The following is a 16,674-nucleotide window of genomic DNA, read 5'->3' on the forward strand; positions in this document are numbered from 1 at the left end:
TCCCTCCCTCCATCCTCTAGAACGCTGAGCCCCAGGTGCAATGCCCCAGAGATTCGGTAAGACTCCACCCCAACACAAGCCTGCAATTAAACCCACTTCCCAAAGCCTTGCTCCTCCTCCTTAACAGCTCCTACTCCTTCATTTAGCCTGAACTCCCCTTTGCATGGATGTTATTAATCGCTCTTTAAAAAAAAATAAAAAGACTGTTATCACCCAGCTGGGATAAAAAAAAACAACAACAACAAAAAAAAACAGCAAAAAAACAATAGCTTATGCATGCATTGACTACATTCCACCAGTAAACCAGCTGGTTAATCAAAGTGCAAGTCACCAGTCGTGCATATAAATGTTAGCCAGAAACACTCATTTTAATCTCCATCCAGAGTTGCTCTAACAAATCACAATTTCATGGTTCATCAGTATGGGCTGCTCAGACTTGTGCTGCAGAATAATTTGCTCCATCACTCCCCTCAGAGCTGTATTTGTCAGCGAAGGTGGAAACACACGGGGGTTAGCTTTATTTGTCGGCTGTGGATAAGGTTGTCAGTCTGGCCTTCTTGCTTGCAGACTCACTCTGATAGGTGAGGTGAATAACAAACAGGCTGTTTAGTTTGTTTCACTTCATTGGGTGGGGGTGGGGGGAATGCAGACAGAGCTGGCTGCGCGTGTCTCAGTGCTAAACGTGCACAGAGACTTCGCCAGCTTCGACGCCATCTGTAACGGGGAGGGCACTTGACATATATAGCCTCATATATCATTTCCATAAATACCCATACACAGAATGCAGCAAATAAACTTTCTTAATCTTGGAGTGGTTCCCTACAGTGGCAGCAGGTGTAGTTTAAGTGTGAGAATGTACCTTCACTGTGAAGAGTCAGCCCTCGGCAGGATGCGCAGGATCTCCCACTGGTACAGCACAGTCTCGCACACGACCCCGAGAAGGTTCCGCCGCCACAGCAGCTGTTAAAAGCTCATCTTGTCTTATACTGCTGATATTTATAAAAAAAAAAAAAAGAATAAAAGATATTCAGATTTTCATAACTCACCATTCACACACCAAACTTGAGTTCTCTTCACATCTGGCTTCACCTTCAGGTCACATCTGGCCCAGCGCAGGTAATTGGTTACGTTTTGCGTGGCACATTAGAAGTGTAATTGGCCATTTAATTTGATTGGCGGTCGTACCTGCCAGCTGTGTGGATGATGCTCGTCGTGAAGGAACGTTCTGGCGGTACGTTGATGGTTATTGTCACTGCAGCTGGCACATCTCACACGCATACACACAGACACACACACACACACACACACACACACACACACACAGGTTCAGACACGGTGGCGCGTATCATTCCATCAGCATAAAAATAAGTAGAGAGAGAGACAGCAGGGATTTGTTTTTCTCTCAATAACTTTTGCCTTTTCAGTGAGAGCGAGCAGCACTGTGGTGAATGTTAACATTATTAGTTGGCTCAGTGTAAGCCACCCTTGGCAGCGTTGTGCTTTGGCGTTCTGAGGTGCAGTAGCAGTGAGAGATAACGGAGTGTTTAATGGTTTAAAGGACTTCATTGCTTTAGTGATGTGTTTTACCTGCATTTGTTTATTTTCTCAGACATAGAATGGAAATGTAAAACAAGCTAATTGCTGTTTCAGAGTCACTCGTGTGTTAGGTTGCATCATGCTTTGACAGAGTTGCATGGGAACTGATCATTTATTGCCTAGTGCACCTTTCAGGACACAGGGAAGTAAAAGAAAGTGCTTTTCTCCTATTTTGGACGTCCACCTCCCTCAAAATCAATGCGACCGCAGGGACGGTGAGCCAGATAGCTAGATTGAGGAAATGCACCATGGTCAAGCTGTCTCCCCCCCTTTTTTTTTTTTTTTGTCTCCTCTCACCTCCCTCCTTTCCTGCCCTTCTAACTTCCAAACCTCGAGATGAGCCGCTCCTCTCCTCACCCTTTCCCGGAACATCAACCACCATAATGGATTCAATGCCTTTCAGATGTTATCTGTTGTCAGGCGCCTCATTTTAAACATCTCGCCGCCAACAACAATAACAACAGCAGCAGCAGCACCAGCAACACAGGCACCATGTTGGCATAGAGCTTTAGATGCAGGGTGTGCGTCGGGCAGAACACGGCGGCTTTTAATGGAGGAGCATCCGTTTTCACGTAATAGATAGATTTCCATTAGATGAAGAGAGAATTGGATGTTGAGAGGAAGGCCTGAATGATATCAGAGGAGAAAACCCAGCTTTATTCACATAACATCACTCAAATACATCCTCACATTTCGATAAATTAGTTAATGTTCATTTGTTGATCAAACTTCTTTCAGATTAACCAAGTAACCATTTCATCTGTTCTAAGGTTGTCAGACATTCAGTGAAGTAGAATCTCCTGCCAGAGAGAAATGTTGAAGTCATGCTGATTCATGACAACTTGCACGGTAACAGAATGCAAAGATAAACGGGTAAAAACAAGATGACACACTGTAAACAGACTGTGTTCATGCCACTTATCGTATTGATTCTAGACTCTATTGTATCTCTGTAGTTGAAGCTGGTGTTAATGATGGGAGTTGAAAGAAGAAAATAGGTTTCAGTTGAGGTCACATGCTTCGGGCTTCGTATGGCTTAATGGAAATCTGTTGATTTTTATTTCCATTATCATTTTACAACTTCTCAACTCAACTGTGCAGAGATGCAAAATAGAAGTGCAATTATAAAAAAAAATATATATATATATATATATATATATATATATATATATGTATGCAGCTTTAGTCCGCAGGTTTTGCCGGCACTCCAGCTGGGGGTTTTTGAGGTTGGCATGGCATGACTCATCCTGAGAGAGAGAGAGAGAGAAAGCTGTGTCGAGGGTTACGCGGCAGACAAAATGCAACAACTGAAGTGGAAAAAGCACTCACTTCTTGAAATCGCTCCAATGACCCAAAAATCACCCACGTTTTTACAGCAGCCCACTAGAGGCTGTCATTAGTTGGGTGACACTCTGGATTGTTGTGTTCGGCTTTCAAGCATGTGGGTGGCTAATACTTTCACTCACTCCAATTTTTTTTTGGTGCAGCAAAGCTCATTTCTGCTTGATTCATTATAAAGTCAGCTCATGTTCAGGTGCATTTGTGTTTCTTTAACCCATCAGCCATGACTTTTACACCCCTTGACTCCTCATGTTTGAACATTTGGCCACCTCACTCTATTTTTTTGGCTCAGATGTCCCTCATCACATCCCTGTATTGACTTCTTGTCAGTAGGTGGTCTCTATCTAAGGGGCTCTTGTGTCTAACTTGTTGACTCTTGACTGCTCCCTTCAGCATCCAAGGCAGCCCGTGATAGCCGGGAAACCCCATTGGCTGATTGAGGTAACTGCTGCATGTCGTCACCAGCTTGGGTCATTATGCTGTGTAGGGAAAAAGGCATCAGAGGCAAATGAGATACTTTGGGTGGCTGCACAAATAGACTGGGAATCATTTAAGCAATTCATTGCTTTGCCAATGGTCTGTAAAAACAAAACACTTTGGTGGGTTTTCTCTGTCTCTTTCTTCACTGCTCTCGCCTGTTCAATTTTCTTTTCTCCTGTTTCTGTCTTTATTACTACTCCATCTCTTTATTTCACTCCATTCTTCCTCTCCTCCCCTCTCTTTTCTCTCACACACACACACACACACACTTAAGACACACTTAAAGACGCAAATCCTCTTCCCCGCACCTGGCTTCTACAATAGAGCGCTGATCAAAGGCATCCGTCTTTACATGCCTGCCCTGATAGTTCTATAATGGACCCATAACGTGAACATTCGGCTCCATTGTTTACGCCATTAGTCACACAGGCTTATGGAAAATTACTGCAATGCTATATTGAAAAGCCATCAGCGGCAGCAGCAGCATTGCTGCAGCAACGCCGTGCCAAGATGCTATCTATCACATGTGCATGTTTCCCCTTCTCTCAGCACACAAAGTTGTTATGAGGCAGCAATCTGTTCGCACATCGTCGCACCGTGACGAGGGTTTTCTTCATGCCATGATGTAGCATTAGAGCATAGCAGAACATGTGTTGACTGTGAATGACGCAGCATAAATATTAGATCAGTATTGTATGAAAGTATTTTAAGGTGTATGTCTGAAATAGGTCTTTCCTGTAGGTGTGGTGGCGTTCTGTAGGAAAGTATGGTCAGTACATGGCGTGTTTGGACAATACATGACATCATAGCCACTGAGTTAATACAGTACAACTTAAATTTGCAGCCCAGGATCATACAACATGGTCAGCAACACAATATTGTCAGTGCATTACACATCTTCGCCTTTGTATGCACACTGCACATTTTGCCACTGCATACCACACCATGACTGATGAAGCAGTATAATGTAGGGTAATAATAAATCAATGCATTTGCATAGTTGTCACATAGTAAATCTTTCTGTATGCTGCATTTCATTTAAACATATGTGGTGGCAGTAGTCAAGGTTAAGACAAATGTATATTAACTGTTTTCATCCTGAACATCCATGGCAGCAGCTGCCTTCAGATCATTCTAACTCTAGTTAGTGAATTAATCTGGTTGGAATGAAAATCTGTTGATTGCTTCGACTCAATGGACAATGATTTAAAATCTACCCCAGGATCATCTGGCCCTTTAAATCATTATACATGGTTTACTGTTATTTTAATGCAAAAAAAAGCAGTACTGACTAGAGTTATAATTAAAACATGAGTATATAAATCAAGTTCAATAAAAGATCCATAATGATATCCATTCTCGTGCTGTGTTAAAAACAAGTGGCTGGTGATTAGTGCTGTCTGATAGCCCATCAGACGCAGCATCAACGACCAGCCTCTTCATCTAAACTGTAACGAGTGTGAGTGTAGGTATCCTTTTTACACGTCTGCAGTTGAATTCAGCAGACAGAGGCACTTTTCCAGTCCTCTACGAAAGAGTTGTTATAATTTACTTGCACTGGAATATTTAGTATTTTTGTGTTTATGCGTTTCTACACACCACATTTCAGATGGCAGTATTGTACTTTTTACTCCACAATATTCATCTAACAGCTGCTATTACTAGTTTCTTTGCAGATTAATGTTTACATATGAAACCTGTTATAATGCAATAAAATATGACTGAACAATCCAACACTGAAGTAGTTCTTAGAATCTGCCACCTTCACCAGTTCCGTCATTAAAATGCTGCTGGAATATAGCAGAATTAAAGTAATGTATGCTTTGGGTGCATTAGAGCATAGAGTTTTTAACACAACAGGGAGTCATCTTTGAAGTTACATAACTTTGCATCATTATTAGTGCAGTAGGGAAGGCGCAGTGATTAATAGCTGCAGCTCTGTGGCAGCAGGCTCTTTGCTGTTTCTGTGTTGTGTAGCGGCCTGCTGGTGACACATACGAGTCAATCAGAGAGGGCCGCTCTTCCACAGAACAGGCTCCCCGGCTTAATTAAAGTGATGTTTCAAGCTGCCACCTGGCCCATACACACGCACACACACGCACACATTACAGCCACCCGTACAGCATACTCCACACACATACTCACGGTATACGGTTACATAGGCTATACCGAGGCTTTTATCCATCGCAAACTCAAAAGCGCAAACAAGCCATATGGCGATCTTCACAGAAGCACACGCAACGCCTCGGATGCACACGCACCACTACTACATTCACACATAAGTATGCTCACAAACTAAAACAAACACACACACAAACGGAGTGACTGGGAGCAGCTGCTGGTGTAATTGCTCGGGGTTGGATGAGGTTATAAATGGTTTCCAGTGGCTTGTGGAGCTGTAAAGAGCGAGCCACATTGTGTTTGACTGTCCGAGAGGGAGCGGGAGAGAGAGCCAGAAGAGGGCAGCTGATTAGTTTTGGACAGCATGTAAGAAGTGCAACTGTGTGTGTGTGTGTGTGTGTGTGTGTGTGTGTGTGTGTATCATCATGTGTCAGTTCTTCCTCTACATGCTATATTCTCATGTGTGTGTTGGCGGATGAAGGGGTGTATGCAGGTGTATACACAGTATGTAAGGATGACATTTGCAGAGAACACACATGCTGCTTTGTGTGTTTGTACTGACACATATCCACCTATAGATACACATAGACCTGCTTTCTCTGTCACTCCCGTACACACACAGACACACACACACACACACACACACACACACACACACCTGCCTTCCTCTATTCCCTCATGCTGTGCCAGTCTCAGCTCCGTCGATCGCACAGGTATTTGATATTCATGGTCTATCAGCATGGAGCTACAGCGAGACGTGTCAGAAAGATCGAGAGGAAGGGAGGGGAGGATAGGTGAGGGTAAGAGAGGGGGGAAAAAATAAAAAATAGACATGAATAGAGGAAAACAGTTGAAGGAAATAAAGGAGGAAAGCAGGAACGATGAGGTGGAGTGTGGTGGAAAGATGAAGAAGAGGAGAGAAAGAGAGATAATCCAGATTTGCCCTAATTTGAACATTTTATCTTTATTGTCGCATAAACCAAGAAGTACACAGGTGTGGGTAGGTGTGTCCACATACTTTTGGCCATTTAGTGCAGATGGCACGGGTAGGTATAGAGGGAGGAGGGTGAGAAATGGGAGGGGTAAATGTAGTGACAGCGAGTAAGAGAGGAATAGGGAGAGAGAGAGTGAGAGTATGAATAAGAGGAGATAGATTGTGCTACAGTAGGCAGCCAACAATGCTCTCCACGCCTGACTTCCCTCCACCAATTACACCCTTCACTGCCTCCTTCACACCTCTCTCCCCCTCCATCTCTTTCTTTGCCTTTTTCAACTACTCCCCCCCCCTTTTTTTTACTTATTTTTTGAAATCCCCTCAATCAAATCGACTTTCCCAGATGCCATCCAATCAACAGGTTTGTTTGGCCAACTTTGAGCTCACTGTCAACCCGCTAATTGTTTTAGCAGTGGAGAGCAGAGCATGTGAGTGTGGAGACGAAGAAGAAGAAAGTGGAAAAGGTGTGGAGTTTAATTTCTCTTAATGCTAAAGATGGACTCACTTTTTGGAATACAAAGAAGAGTGGAGGCTCGGAGAGCACGAGACGTACTTTAGATGTTCTGGGGTAGAAAGAAAATGAGATGAAAAAGTGGAAACAAATAAAAGAGGGAGAGTCTAAGGGAAAGTGACAGAGTGTTTACTCAGTCCACAGTAAAACATAAGGCCGGCGTTTTGAGATTCATCTGCTTTGCTGTTTTCAGAGTCTCTGCTTTCAGGTGGCACAAACAGAACATTATTGCTCTTCACATATAGCTGGTTTAGAATAGGCATACTCTTAGAAACAAAAGGGAAGAAGAAAGAGAAATGAAAGAGGAGACAGAGAGGTTGTGGAAAGCTAGAGAAGGAAAATGAGGGTTACTGAGGGGAGGCAGCAAAGAAAAAAAAAAAGAAAATGAGCAGAGGGAGATGTTTTTTAAAAAATAAATAAAAAAATAAAAGTGTAAGTAAGTGGAGAGCAGTATAAAAAGACCGGTGAAAAAAGGTGGGGAGGTGGAGGAAGAAGAAGAAGATGGAGAGAGGGAGAGTGAGAGATACAGACGTACAGTGAGAGAGGTTGGCAGCGTCTGTCTCCTTTTGTGTTCCACATGGATTCATCTCTCTCTGCCTGCCTTTCATTCACACCCGCACGCTCGCTCACTCTGTCATTGTCATGCTCGCACTCTCTCATTCTTTTTTAGCCTTTTCTCTGCGGCTCCTCGCCTTTTCACCCTCACTCTATTTGTCTCTGTCCCTCCTCTCGAGCCCATCACTCCTCTGCCTCCCCTCACCTTCGCTCAAACTCGGCTTACTTTGTGTTTTTTTTTTCCTCCCTCTTTTTTTTTTTTAAATCCTCCCTCATCCTTCAAGTCTTTTAAAATCTCTGAAATAAGCAAAATGTAAAAGTATTTAGATTTTTCTGACCCATTTTTGTCAGGTAATTTGAATATTTAATAAAAAATATAGTAGTACAACCTCATTTATACATGGAAAAATTGGATAAAATTATGTAGATGCTTGTTGAAGTCTCTTTTTAAAAAAAATAATGACAACCTTCTGGTAAATCATGACTTTATCTGCTTGAGCTAACGTTAGCTTCACAGACTGGCAGGAAGCTACTTCACAGCTCTGAATACTGAATATGATAGTAGTTTGAGTGACATGATGTGTATGTCTGCCAGCTGTCTGTCATGCTTGAAAACTACTGAGAAAACGAATTACTAAATTACACGATGAGACTACGTAACTCGCTCTAGCTGGACTTTTTCAAAGGCAAAAAGACCTTCTAGCCTTTCAAACATGAAAATGAGTCGATCTTCTTTCTTGTGGATCTTTAGCTAAGAATAAAAAGTACCGACAACCACTAATGATACAGTTGTTGGCTCCACACTTAAGCTAGCAGTACGTTTGCTTCACAGACTGACGAGACCAGCTGCTTCACAGGTGTGGATAACAGTTAGCTTACCTGTGCTTAGAAGTTAGAATACTACTGTTCACTATCAGGAAAGTGTCTGTGATGCTTAAAAACTACAGAGACAACAGTAAACTTCCTGTCTGAAAATGAAGTGATGCTACGAGCTAGGCTTGGTCTTTCTGAGATGCAAACAGACTTAGCTAACTAGACTAGCTTGGCTTGGCTGAGCTAGGGTTGCCACCCGTCCCGTATAATACAGGATCGTCCTGTATTTGAAAATAAAATGCTGCCTCCTGTATTGAATGAATACGAGACACAAATTTGTCCCATATTTTTGTAGATTATATCCTGTGTTGTGAATAATGTAATGTAAAGTAAAACCCAATCCTTTATTTCCTCATATAAAAGGTGGCAACCCTAGGCTGAGTGTAAACTATTTTATTTTGTTTTCTGAACAAGTCACAGAATTAACAATGTTTAGCCACAACCGTGTTTGCGATTGTCGTATTTATAGACATTGAAATTATGATACGATATTTTACAGCATCAATGTTGCAAGAAACTTTGTGATGTACTGTATTGTGAAAATGAAACTCATTTAAATAAGATTTGTCTGCTCTATTAAGGGCATTATTGATCTTGAACTATCTTAAATCAGTTAAATGTCATATTTCTAACTTTGAAATTACATCACATCTGTGTTTTCTTGCTGTCATAAGTAATTTCCTGTTTCCTTGTTTTCCATTTTAAGTTTAAGAGGATTGAGTCATTGTTGGTCACTTTTTGATTAGCCTTAAATTTAATTCAGACAGAATGAATTTGATTGTCTTATGTGTCATTATTCCTCAGCACTTTGCACAAGTTGTGCCTAATATCCAATTTTTCCTGTTTTGTTTTTAATTATGTCACAAATTTATTCCAGGTAGTATTTATTTGTCTTTCTGAAACATGCACACACCCTGACAGAGCTCATCATGCCTGCTTGTCCTTTATCTTCCTCCTTCCTTCCCTCCTTCTGTTCCCTCCCTTACCCCGTACAGCCTTGTTTTACCCTCCTCCTCCTCCACTTTGCCTCTCTCCTCCATCCCTCTTTCTCCCTTCCCCATTCCACCCAGAGCAATCCCATCTCTCTCCCAGCAAACAAAGGGAGCTAATGACATGCTGACACCGAGCCCGATGATTGAATTCATTAGGCGTGCACAATAATTGCCAGGCGCGAGCGTGCACGCACCCATCTATTCAGAGGACAGCTGTCAAATAACAAGCAAGAGAGAATAGCTTTTTATTGTTGAGCTTGGAAGAGAGAGGGAAAATGAATATAGAGAAAGAGTGAGAGAAGCACCTGTTGTGAGAAATAGAGAGAGAGTGAGAGAGTGAGAGAGTGAGAGTGCACTCAACATGTCAATTAGGCTGCTGTGTTCATGTAGTGTTGCTGGGAAGTTTACTGCCAGTTTGACGCACTTGGTATCACAAGCCAGGTGCATGGTGTGTTGAATTTGTTCTTTAGGTAAAGTGCAAAGCCTCTGCCTGAAACCTTTTTTAAATAAAACTCTGTAAAGATTAGAATTACATTTTACTTTGTTTAAAGCTGTAATAAGTTCATGACTTGGGGTTAGGCTTAACATCACAACTATGACTGTGAGTTTAGGTCAAGTATGTAATAATCAAGGATGCTTGTTGTCTGTGGCATTTTTAATCCGACTATAAGCATTGGGTCATATTTAGACTAGATTTTTATTAAATATTATATTATAATTATATATTTTTTAAATGATGCTGGCTCGAAACAGCAGTTTTGTTTGTCACACGCCGAGGTCCAATGAGGGTCAGACTGCAGGGCAGACTGTGCAAGAAAAAAAAATTGGCATTATGAAAAATATATCATATCATGGGAAATATCGCAATATTCAATATCATTAAATATCGGCTCTAGCCTGATTTGGATGTGTTTTATTGAAGGAATAAAGGATTACTGTATATATAGTCCAAAATCAGGCAGGATGCATTAACTCATTGGATGATTAAAAAAACCCTTTTTCTGTTTGAGATTATTTTTATGGATATGCAATAAGAATGTGACATTTCAAAGGCTTTGAAATAATTAAATTTAGGTCTTATACATTTTCTACACTCTACACACAATTATTTTCAACACCAGACAAGAGCAGCATTAACTGCAGATACACACTCAATAATATCATGTCAGCAGCAGGAATGTGCTGACAGATGTTCAAGTGTGGATTGAAGCAACAGGTTTTTAATTTAGGCTTGTATTGTTCTTTACCAGCAGCTGCAGGTAAACACACAGAAGTGTTTATAGCCAGGAATGCTGGCACTGTGCTCATCAGTTTGTTGTGATTTTCACATAGTGGAGATTTGTATTGCAACCCTGCAGAAATGACTCCACCATTAATGCATTCATGCTGATGTGGTGGACCTGAAACAGGATGTTGTTGTATTATTTCTGAAAAGTGGAGCTGGCTACCGAACTTGAAATTCATCCCATGTGAGAAACAGGACTTCAGTGTAGCTGCAAGAACTCAGAAGTTTTGATAAAAACTAGCTTCAGGCTGTGCATCGGAAGCAAACAACACCCGACTACATCTGTTTCATATGTAAATCAGGAGCTTCACATATTAATGAATCACTTTTGATCTTTATAGTCTCATTCTTCATCATCCTGTCTCACTGTGACAGTGTGCCAGTGCTGATTCAGCCGTTCTCCGTTTCTTCAGCACAGAAAACCAAAGACAACAACAACACCTCACATCCTGAACCTGATAAAATCCCCCTCTAACCTGATGCTGACACTTTCCTAAAGGTTTTAAAGGACCACATGCTTTAGTGTTAACGAACCTGAGCATTGTGTCTTGATTATACAACATAACTCTCCACCTTCTTATACTAAGTACCTGATTTAACACTTAGGAGCGCTGGTCTGTTTAACACTAATATATCTGATGTAGCAAATGAGCTTGTACTCTTGATTTACCTCCCCGCTATCTGCCCCGCTGCAATTTATGTGCACGCACTTTTCATTAACCTCAAGTGGCCAAATGAACGTCCTTTTAACTTTGGGCCTTTGGCTAACCCACAGCAGCATGGTGAGAGCTTTGCAAGGCTGAAGGAGCTTTTCGTGTTACTGCTTTAGGCTGGAATAAAGACATGAATGTTTTTGTATCATTAATTATGCATTAAGTTATATGAGCTGTTTAACTGTATTTAACGTGAACCATGGCTTTATGGTCTTTTGTTGTTGCTGGTTGGGTAAGGGGGTCATCTTTAGGAAAGTATATGTTTTGCCATAAACGTCTCCCTTTGTTTGCCTCTCTCAAAGAAGACAGAGGAGGATGAGCTGGTCCTGACTCCAGATGGGACCCGGGAGTTCCTGACCTTTGAGATCCCCCTCAGTGACTCGGGTTCAGCGGGTTTGGGTGTCAGCGTCAAAGGCAACCGCTCCAAGGAGAACCACGCCGACCTGGGCATCTTCGTCAAATCCATCATCAATGGAGGGGCGGCATGCAAGGTGTGATACCCTCAGCTGTAGTGGAAGTATAAAAGAAAAGGTTTAGAAATGTGGCATCTGTTCTTCTAAGAGAGATTTTCTTTCAGCAGAAATAAACCGGATATTGTTTATTTGGACCACCAACATCACAGGGAAGTTTGTATTTATGGGTATCTGATCCTCGGGGAGTCGCAGCCACTTTCCGTGTAGAATATATTGAAATTATTTCTATGTATTTTATCTTTTGACACTTTACATTAGACTGTCTGGGCAGATGCTTGAAGAGTTTTAAACCTTAAAGATGATTTTACAAATGTCAGGCCTCAGCTAGCAGCTTAACACCAGCTGAAAGTCGTGTTTCTGTGGAACTTCTAACAGGGAAAGTGACTCAGCAGCTATGAAGAAAAGCTGTGATAAAATCTATGAGCCCAATGTGCCCTATTTTCCATTGCTGTCTTTTAGTGCTGCAGTCAATCTCAATAGTCTTTCAACTTGATTGTTTTTCATACAAACAAGTTTGTGTTGACAGCTCATGATAATGGACTTCAAAGCACACTTCTCTGTTAGAGATTAGATCATGGCTACAAACAGGATACTCTGAGAGTGAGACTATTAGACCATTAGATGAGATCAAGCTTGTTGTTAAGAGATATTTTTGTTTTTATCACACTGCATTTACATAACATAATACAGTATTCACTCTTTTCTTTGCTTTTAGGAGTTTAAACCCCAAAAGATGCATTTTTTTTTTACGTGTCATTTCTTATCCTCCCAACAGGACGGACGGCTTCGAGTGAACGACCAGTTGATCGCTGTCAACGGGGAGTCGCTATTGGGCAAAACCAACCAAGACGCCATGGAGACGCTCCGCAAGTCCATGTCAACGGAAGGCAACAAACGTGGGATGATCCAGCTCATCGTGGCCAGACGAGTGGCCAAACGAAACGAGGTAACGAACATGGAATTGGAAAATATCTCTATCTCTCTATCTCTTTTATAGTTGTCCGGTTAATATGTAATAACTGTGAATGCAGTATATCAGTATTAATTTGATTAGAGAGACATTGCCAGTTGACCTTTCTCATAACCTTACAATAGTAATGTTACAGTTTGAGTTTGTATGATCAAATCAATACTGTGATGTCACTGTCCTCGGAAACCAAACTTTTAATTTGAAACGGTTACAGGAAGTGTTGAGTTTGTATTATCAGCGTAATGCAGTAACTTAAACAGGGCAAACTGGATTTGATCAAAACAAGGCTTCAAACAGAAGGAACTAGAGATGAAGGCCTGCGTCCAATAACAGTTAACATCTGCAGTTGAGGTAAACAAAGGCCCCAGTTACTATTTGAGGAAATACAATACAAAAACATGCATCCAAAAGTCTGAGACCACTTTCCATTCTTGAAAAAGTTTTGTAGCTCTGGTTTTTTATTATGATAAGGTTTTACTCGAAGCATTCATTGCTGAGATCACATTTTACAAAGAAGTCCATTAGGGTAGACAACACAAGTGGTCACATACAGTAGGTTTTAAGCAGCTCCCAGATTTAACCATATTCTGTGAATGAGCCTGTGTATATTCTCATTTGTCCAGGTCATAGTATCCTAAAGGAGTTTTCTTAAATCGAATCAGGACCAGTCCTAGCCTGGTCAGATGCGTACACGAACTGATGAAGCCTCTTGGATGAGAGGTGAAACGTCTTCCCAGACAAATAACCTAGTCCAGTTGTTTTCGATTTAAAAAAACTCCTTTAGCATATTCTGTGAACCACTTAGAAATGAAAACAAATATGGAAGAATATTCGGACCATTAAGGTTATTACCCAGCCTATCTGCTGGTTGTCCTAATGGACTCCATTGTGTAACTTTGTCAAAATGTTCTTGAGAACTGAACCAATTAAGTAAAACATCAACATCACACTGAAAAATAAAATCCATGTTGAAACAAATCATATAGTACTGGTGTAAATACGATGCAGAACTATTGCAGCACATGTAAACATAATGATTCATTCTTTTATTTGCCCTGACTGAGCTCATATAACCTTGTGCAGCAGCAGCAGCACACATGAGTTTCACACATTCACACCTCAGAGTTACACATAACAGCTGCTGTACCGTAGCGTTAACTGTTGACCCCCTAGCAATCTTGGGGGTGGGTAACACTCCACACGAGGACATGTCATCATTCGCTATTGAATAAAATGTTTTCTTTTTTTTTTCTTTTTCTGGCTCATCAGGGATTTGAATCAGGATATCACCTTCCTTTGATTGCTGATAACTAATTACATCAAAATCTTAAAATAAATAAATAAAAATCTCTTTTTGTTATTTTAAAATGAGCAATTTCAGAGCCAGTTTGAAGTTTGGTCAAGAAGTGTTCTGTTTCAATCTGCAAGTCTGAGAGTTTGACATAAATGGTGTGGCAGGTCATCACATCCTACCCAGTCTATTTTAGTATTGCCATTACAGATAATTTAATACATTTGATCAAAATCTTTCCAACCTTATTATGATCAAAGTGTCTTTAATTAAAGTTTCCATTTGTGTTTTCCTGCAAATAAATTGAACTCATCTGACATTGCTGACCTAAATAAAGACACTTGTGTGGACATGGAGTTGTCAGGCACTACTTCAATAAGAGCCTTTCTCTGATAAATATACAACACAAACCACAGCAAATCACTGGGAAATACCCTCATGATTAGAAATGACTCGTTTCATGAAATAAAAAGTAAGTAGTCGGGTCATTGTAGTTCACCAACCCCTCCCACACACACTCACCTCCCTTGAGGCAGTTGAAGAAGAGGGGAAAAAAACAAAAAAAACATGGCTGTGAACTGAGCTGCACAACTTTTTTCCCTCTCCTCAATGTCATGTTTTTACATTCTCTGTACACCTTGGCCTGTCGCCTGCTTGAAGGCTGAGGCTGTGTGCGCCACTGCTGTGCGCGCGCGTGTGTGTGTGTGCGTGTATGTATTTGTGCACATCTGCGTGCACGTGTACGCCTCTGGCATTGCCTGGCTTTCCCTGCTCTCCTTTTCCAACCTGGTGTGTCAAAGTTTTGATTTCCCCTCGGCCCGTCTGGTAATTGAAAGCAGAGGCTAAGCCTGGAGCTGTGTTTTATGTTTGTGTGTGTGTGTGTGTGTGTGTGTGTGTGTGTGTGTGTGTGTGTGTGTGTGTGTGCGTGTGTGCGTGCGCGTGCGTGCGTGCACATGCACGTGTCTTTGTGTGTATAAACGTGTAGTTTGTGCTTTTGTACATCCGGCTTATGCATGTATGCATTTATTTTCAAGGATCCTGCAGTGTGTTGGTTTGCAAACAGATACCCTGCGTGTATTTGTGTGTATTGTGGACATGTCAAGGCAGCGAGACTTCACAGAGAGCATGGTGAATGAATAAAATTTGAGCACTGGGAGTCTCGTCAATCTCTGCTTCACATGCAGAGCTGGAGGCATGGCCTGAGGCTGTCCAAGTGTCTGGCTATTTATAAGAAATAGTGTCCAAGCACTCAGAGAGGAGGAAAACAACAATTTAATGCACTCAAACTCAAAGAGATGGCTCAGAGCTGATTTAGAGCATCCCTACAGAGGCTCTATAGATTGTTAATACCTCATAACCAGCTGTCCATCAAATATTAGTTAAAATCAAATTACTATAGGCTGAAAGCTGTGACTCATTTTGACATTTACTGACATATGGGATCAAATAATCCTGTATTTACTTTCCTCCCCATGTCTCCATCCCTTGACAGCCAATCTCAAATCAATCTCAAATGTTTGCCTTTGCATAAATCACAAGCCCAAGCGCTCCCGTTCTTTCCTCCGTCCCCATAGAAACACAGTGAACCCAGAGCAGCTGACTTCCTCATCACCGTTGGCACCTGATGGGATCGAGACCTTCCCCGAGCTCAATTATCAGCCTGAATATGCAATGAGCTGCGGTGTGATTTGTCGATGCGCCCACAGTATGGCGAATCCCCTCGACTATTACTGAGGCGTTTCACCCTGGGCCCCTCAGCCGGCCAATTCATTAACTTTCTCATTTAATGTCAAGAGGAGCCACATGCCAACAGTCACAGCGCCGTATGGCGACCGTAGAAATTAGTTTGTAGTTTGCAGTAGATTTGTTGCTTCCATGTGTAGCTTCTGTTTGTTTAGTTCGCTTTGATTCAAGTCATTTCTTTTGTCCTGGAGCAGCAAAAAAGAAAAGAAAAGAAAAAGTTTTTCTTATGATGGACTACATTTATATTCTAAATTTTAAAAACTTAAGTAATATGTCTGTAATTGGAGAATGTAAACTCTTATCATGTCTATACAATAACCAAATTCCTTGAAACATTACTGAGCATAATAATAATAATAATGATAAACTTTATTTGTATAGCAATTTTCTTAACAAAGTTACAAAGTGCTTAACAAAGGGGGAAAAAAAAGAAGGGGGAATTAAAAAACTGCAATTAAAAACAAATACATCATAAAACACATGTTACACAAAAATATAAATAATCTGTATAGTGGTAAAATAAAACACAACAACATATTAAACAGTCAAAGCTTTCCGACAAAAGAATGTTTTAAGAAGAGTTTTAAAAGAAACTGTTGTCTGATCTCAGGTGGGCTGTTCCACACTTTGGGGGCTCTAACAAAGGCCCGGTCACCCTTAGTAACTAGCCGAGACCTAGGAATAACCAGCAGAGCTCCAGCCACTAATAAGTGAATGCCAAGGCACATATAGGGTT

The 16,674-nt window shown here is 41.2% G+C and overlaps 1 protein-coding gene across 11 annotated transcripts in view; it reads left to right on the plus strand.

Moving 5' to 3' along the window:
* pard3ab (par-3 family cell polarity regulator alpha, b) overlaps nt 1–16,674 on the plus strand; it is a 243,006-nt gene that overhangs the window by 128,373 nt on the left and 97,959 nt on the right. For 3 of the 11 annotated variants that reach the window (XM_023424526.2, XM_087178806.1, XM_087178812.1), the window contains exons 12-15: nt 21–56; nt 3,331–3,378; nt 11,764–11,952; nt 12,710–12,880. In XM_023424526.2, the coding sequence (XP_023280294.1) occupies nt 21–56; nt 3,331–3,378; nt 11,764–11,952; nt 12,710–12,880 (444 nt within the window). The remainder of the gene's footprint in view (nt 1–20; nt 57–3,330; nt 3,379–11,763; nt 11,953–12,709; nt 12,881–16,674) is intronic. The other 8 variants (XM_087178807.1, XM_087178810.1, XM_087178809.1 and 5 more) reach the window with 6 other exon arrangements.

The sequence above is a fragment of the Seriola lalandi genome, unplaced genomic scaffold (genome assembly GCF_002814215.2).
Source record: "Seriola lalandi dorsalis isolate HSWRI2012SDOR001 ecotype SW California unplaced genomic scaffold, Sedor1 jcf7180002054736, whole genome shotgun sequence".
Classification (NCBI taxonomy): Eukaryota; Metazoa; Chordata; class Actinopteri; order Carangiformes; family Carangidae; genus Seriola; species Seriola lalandi.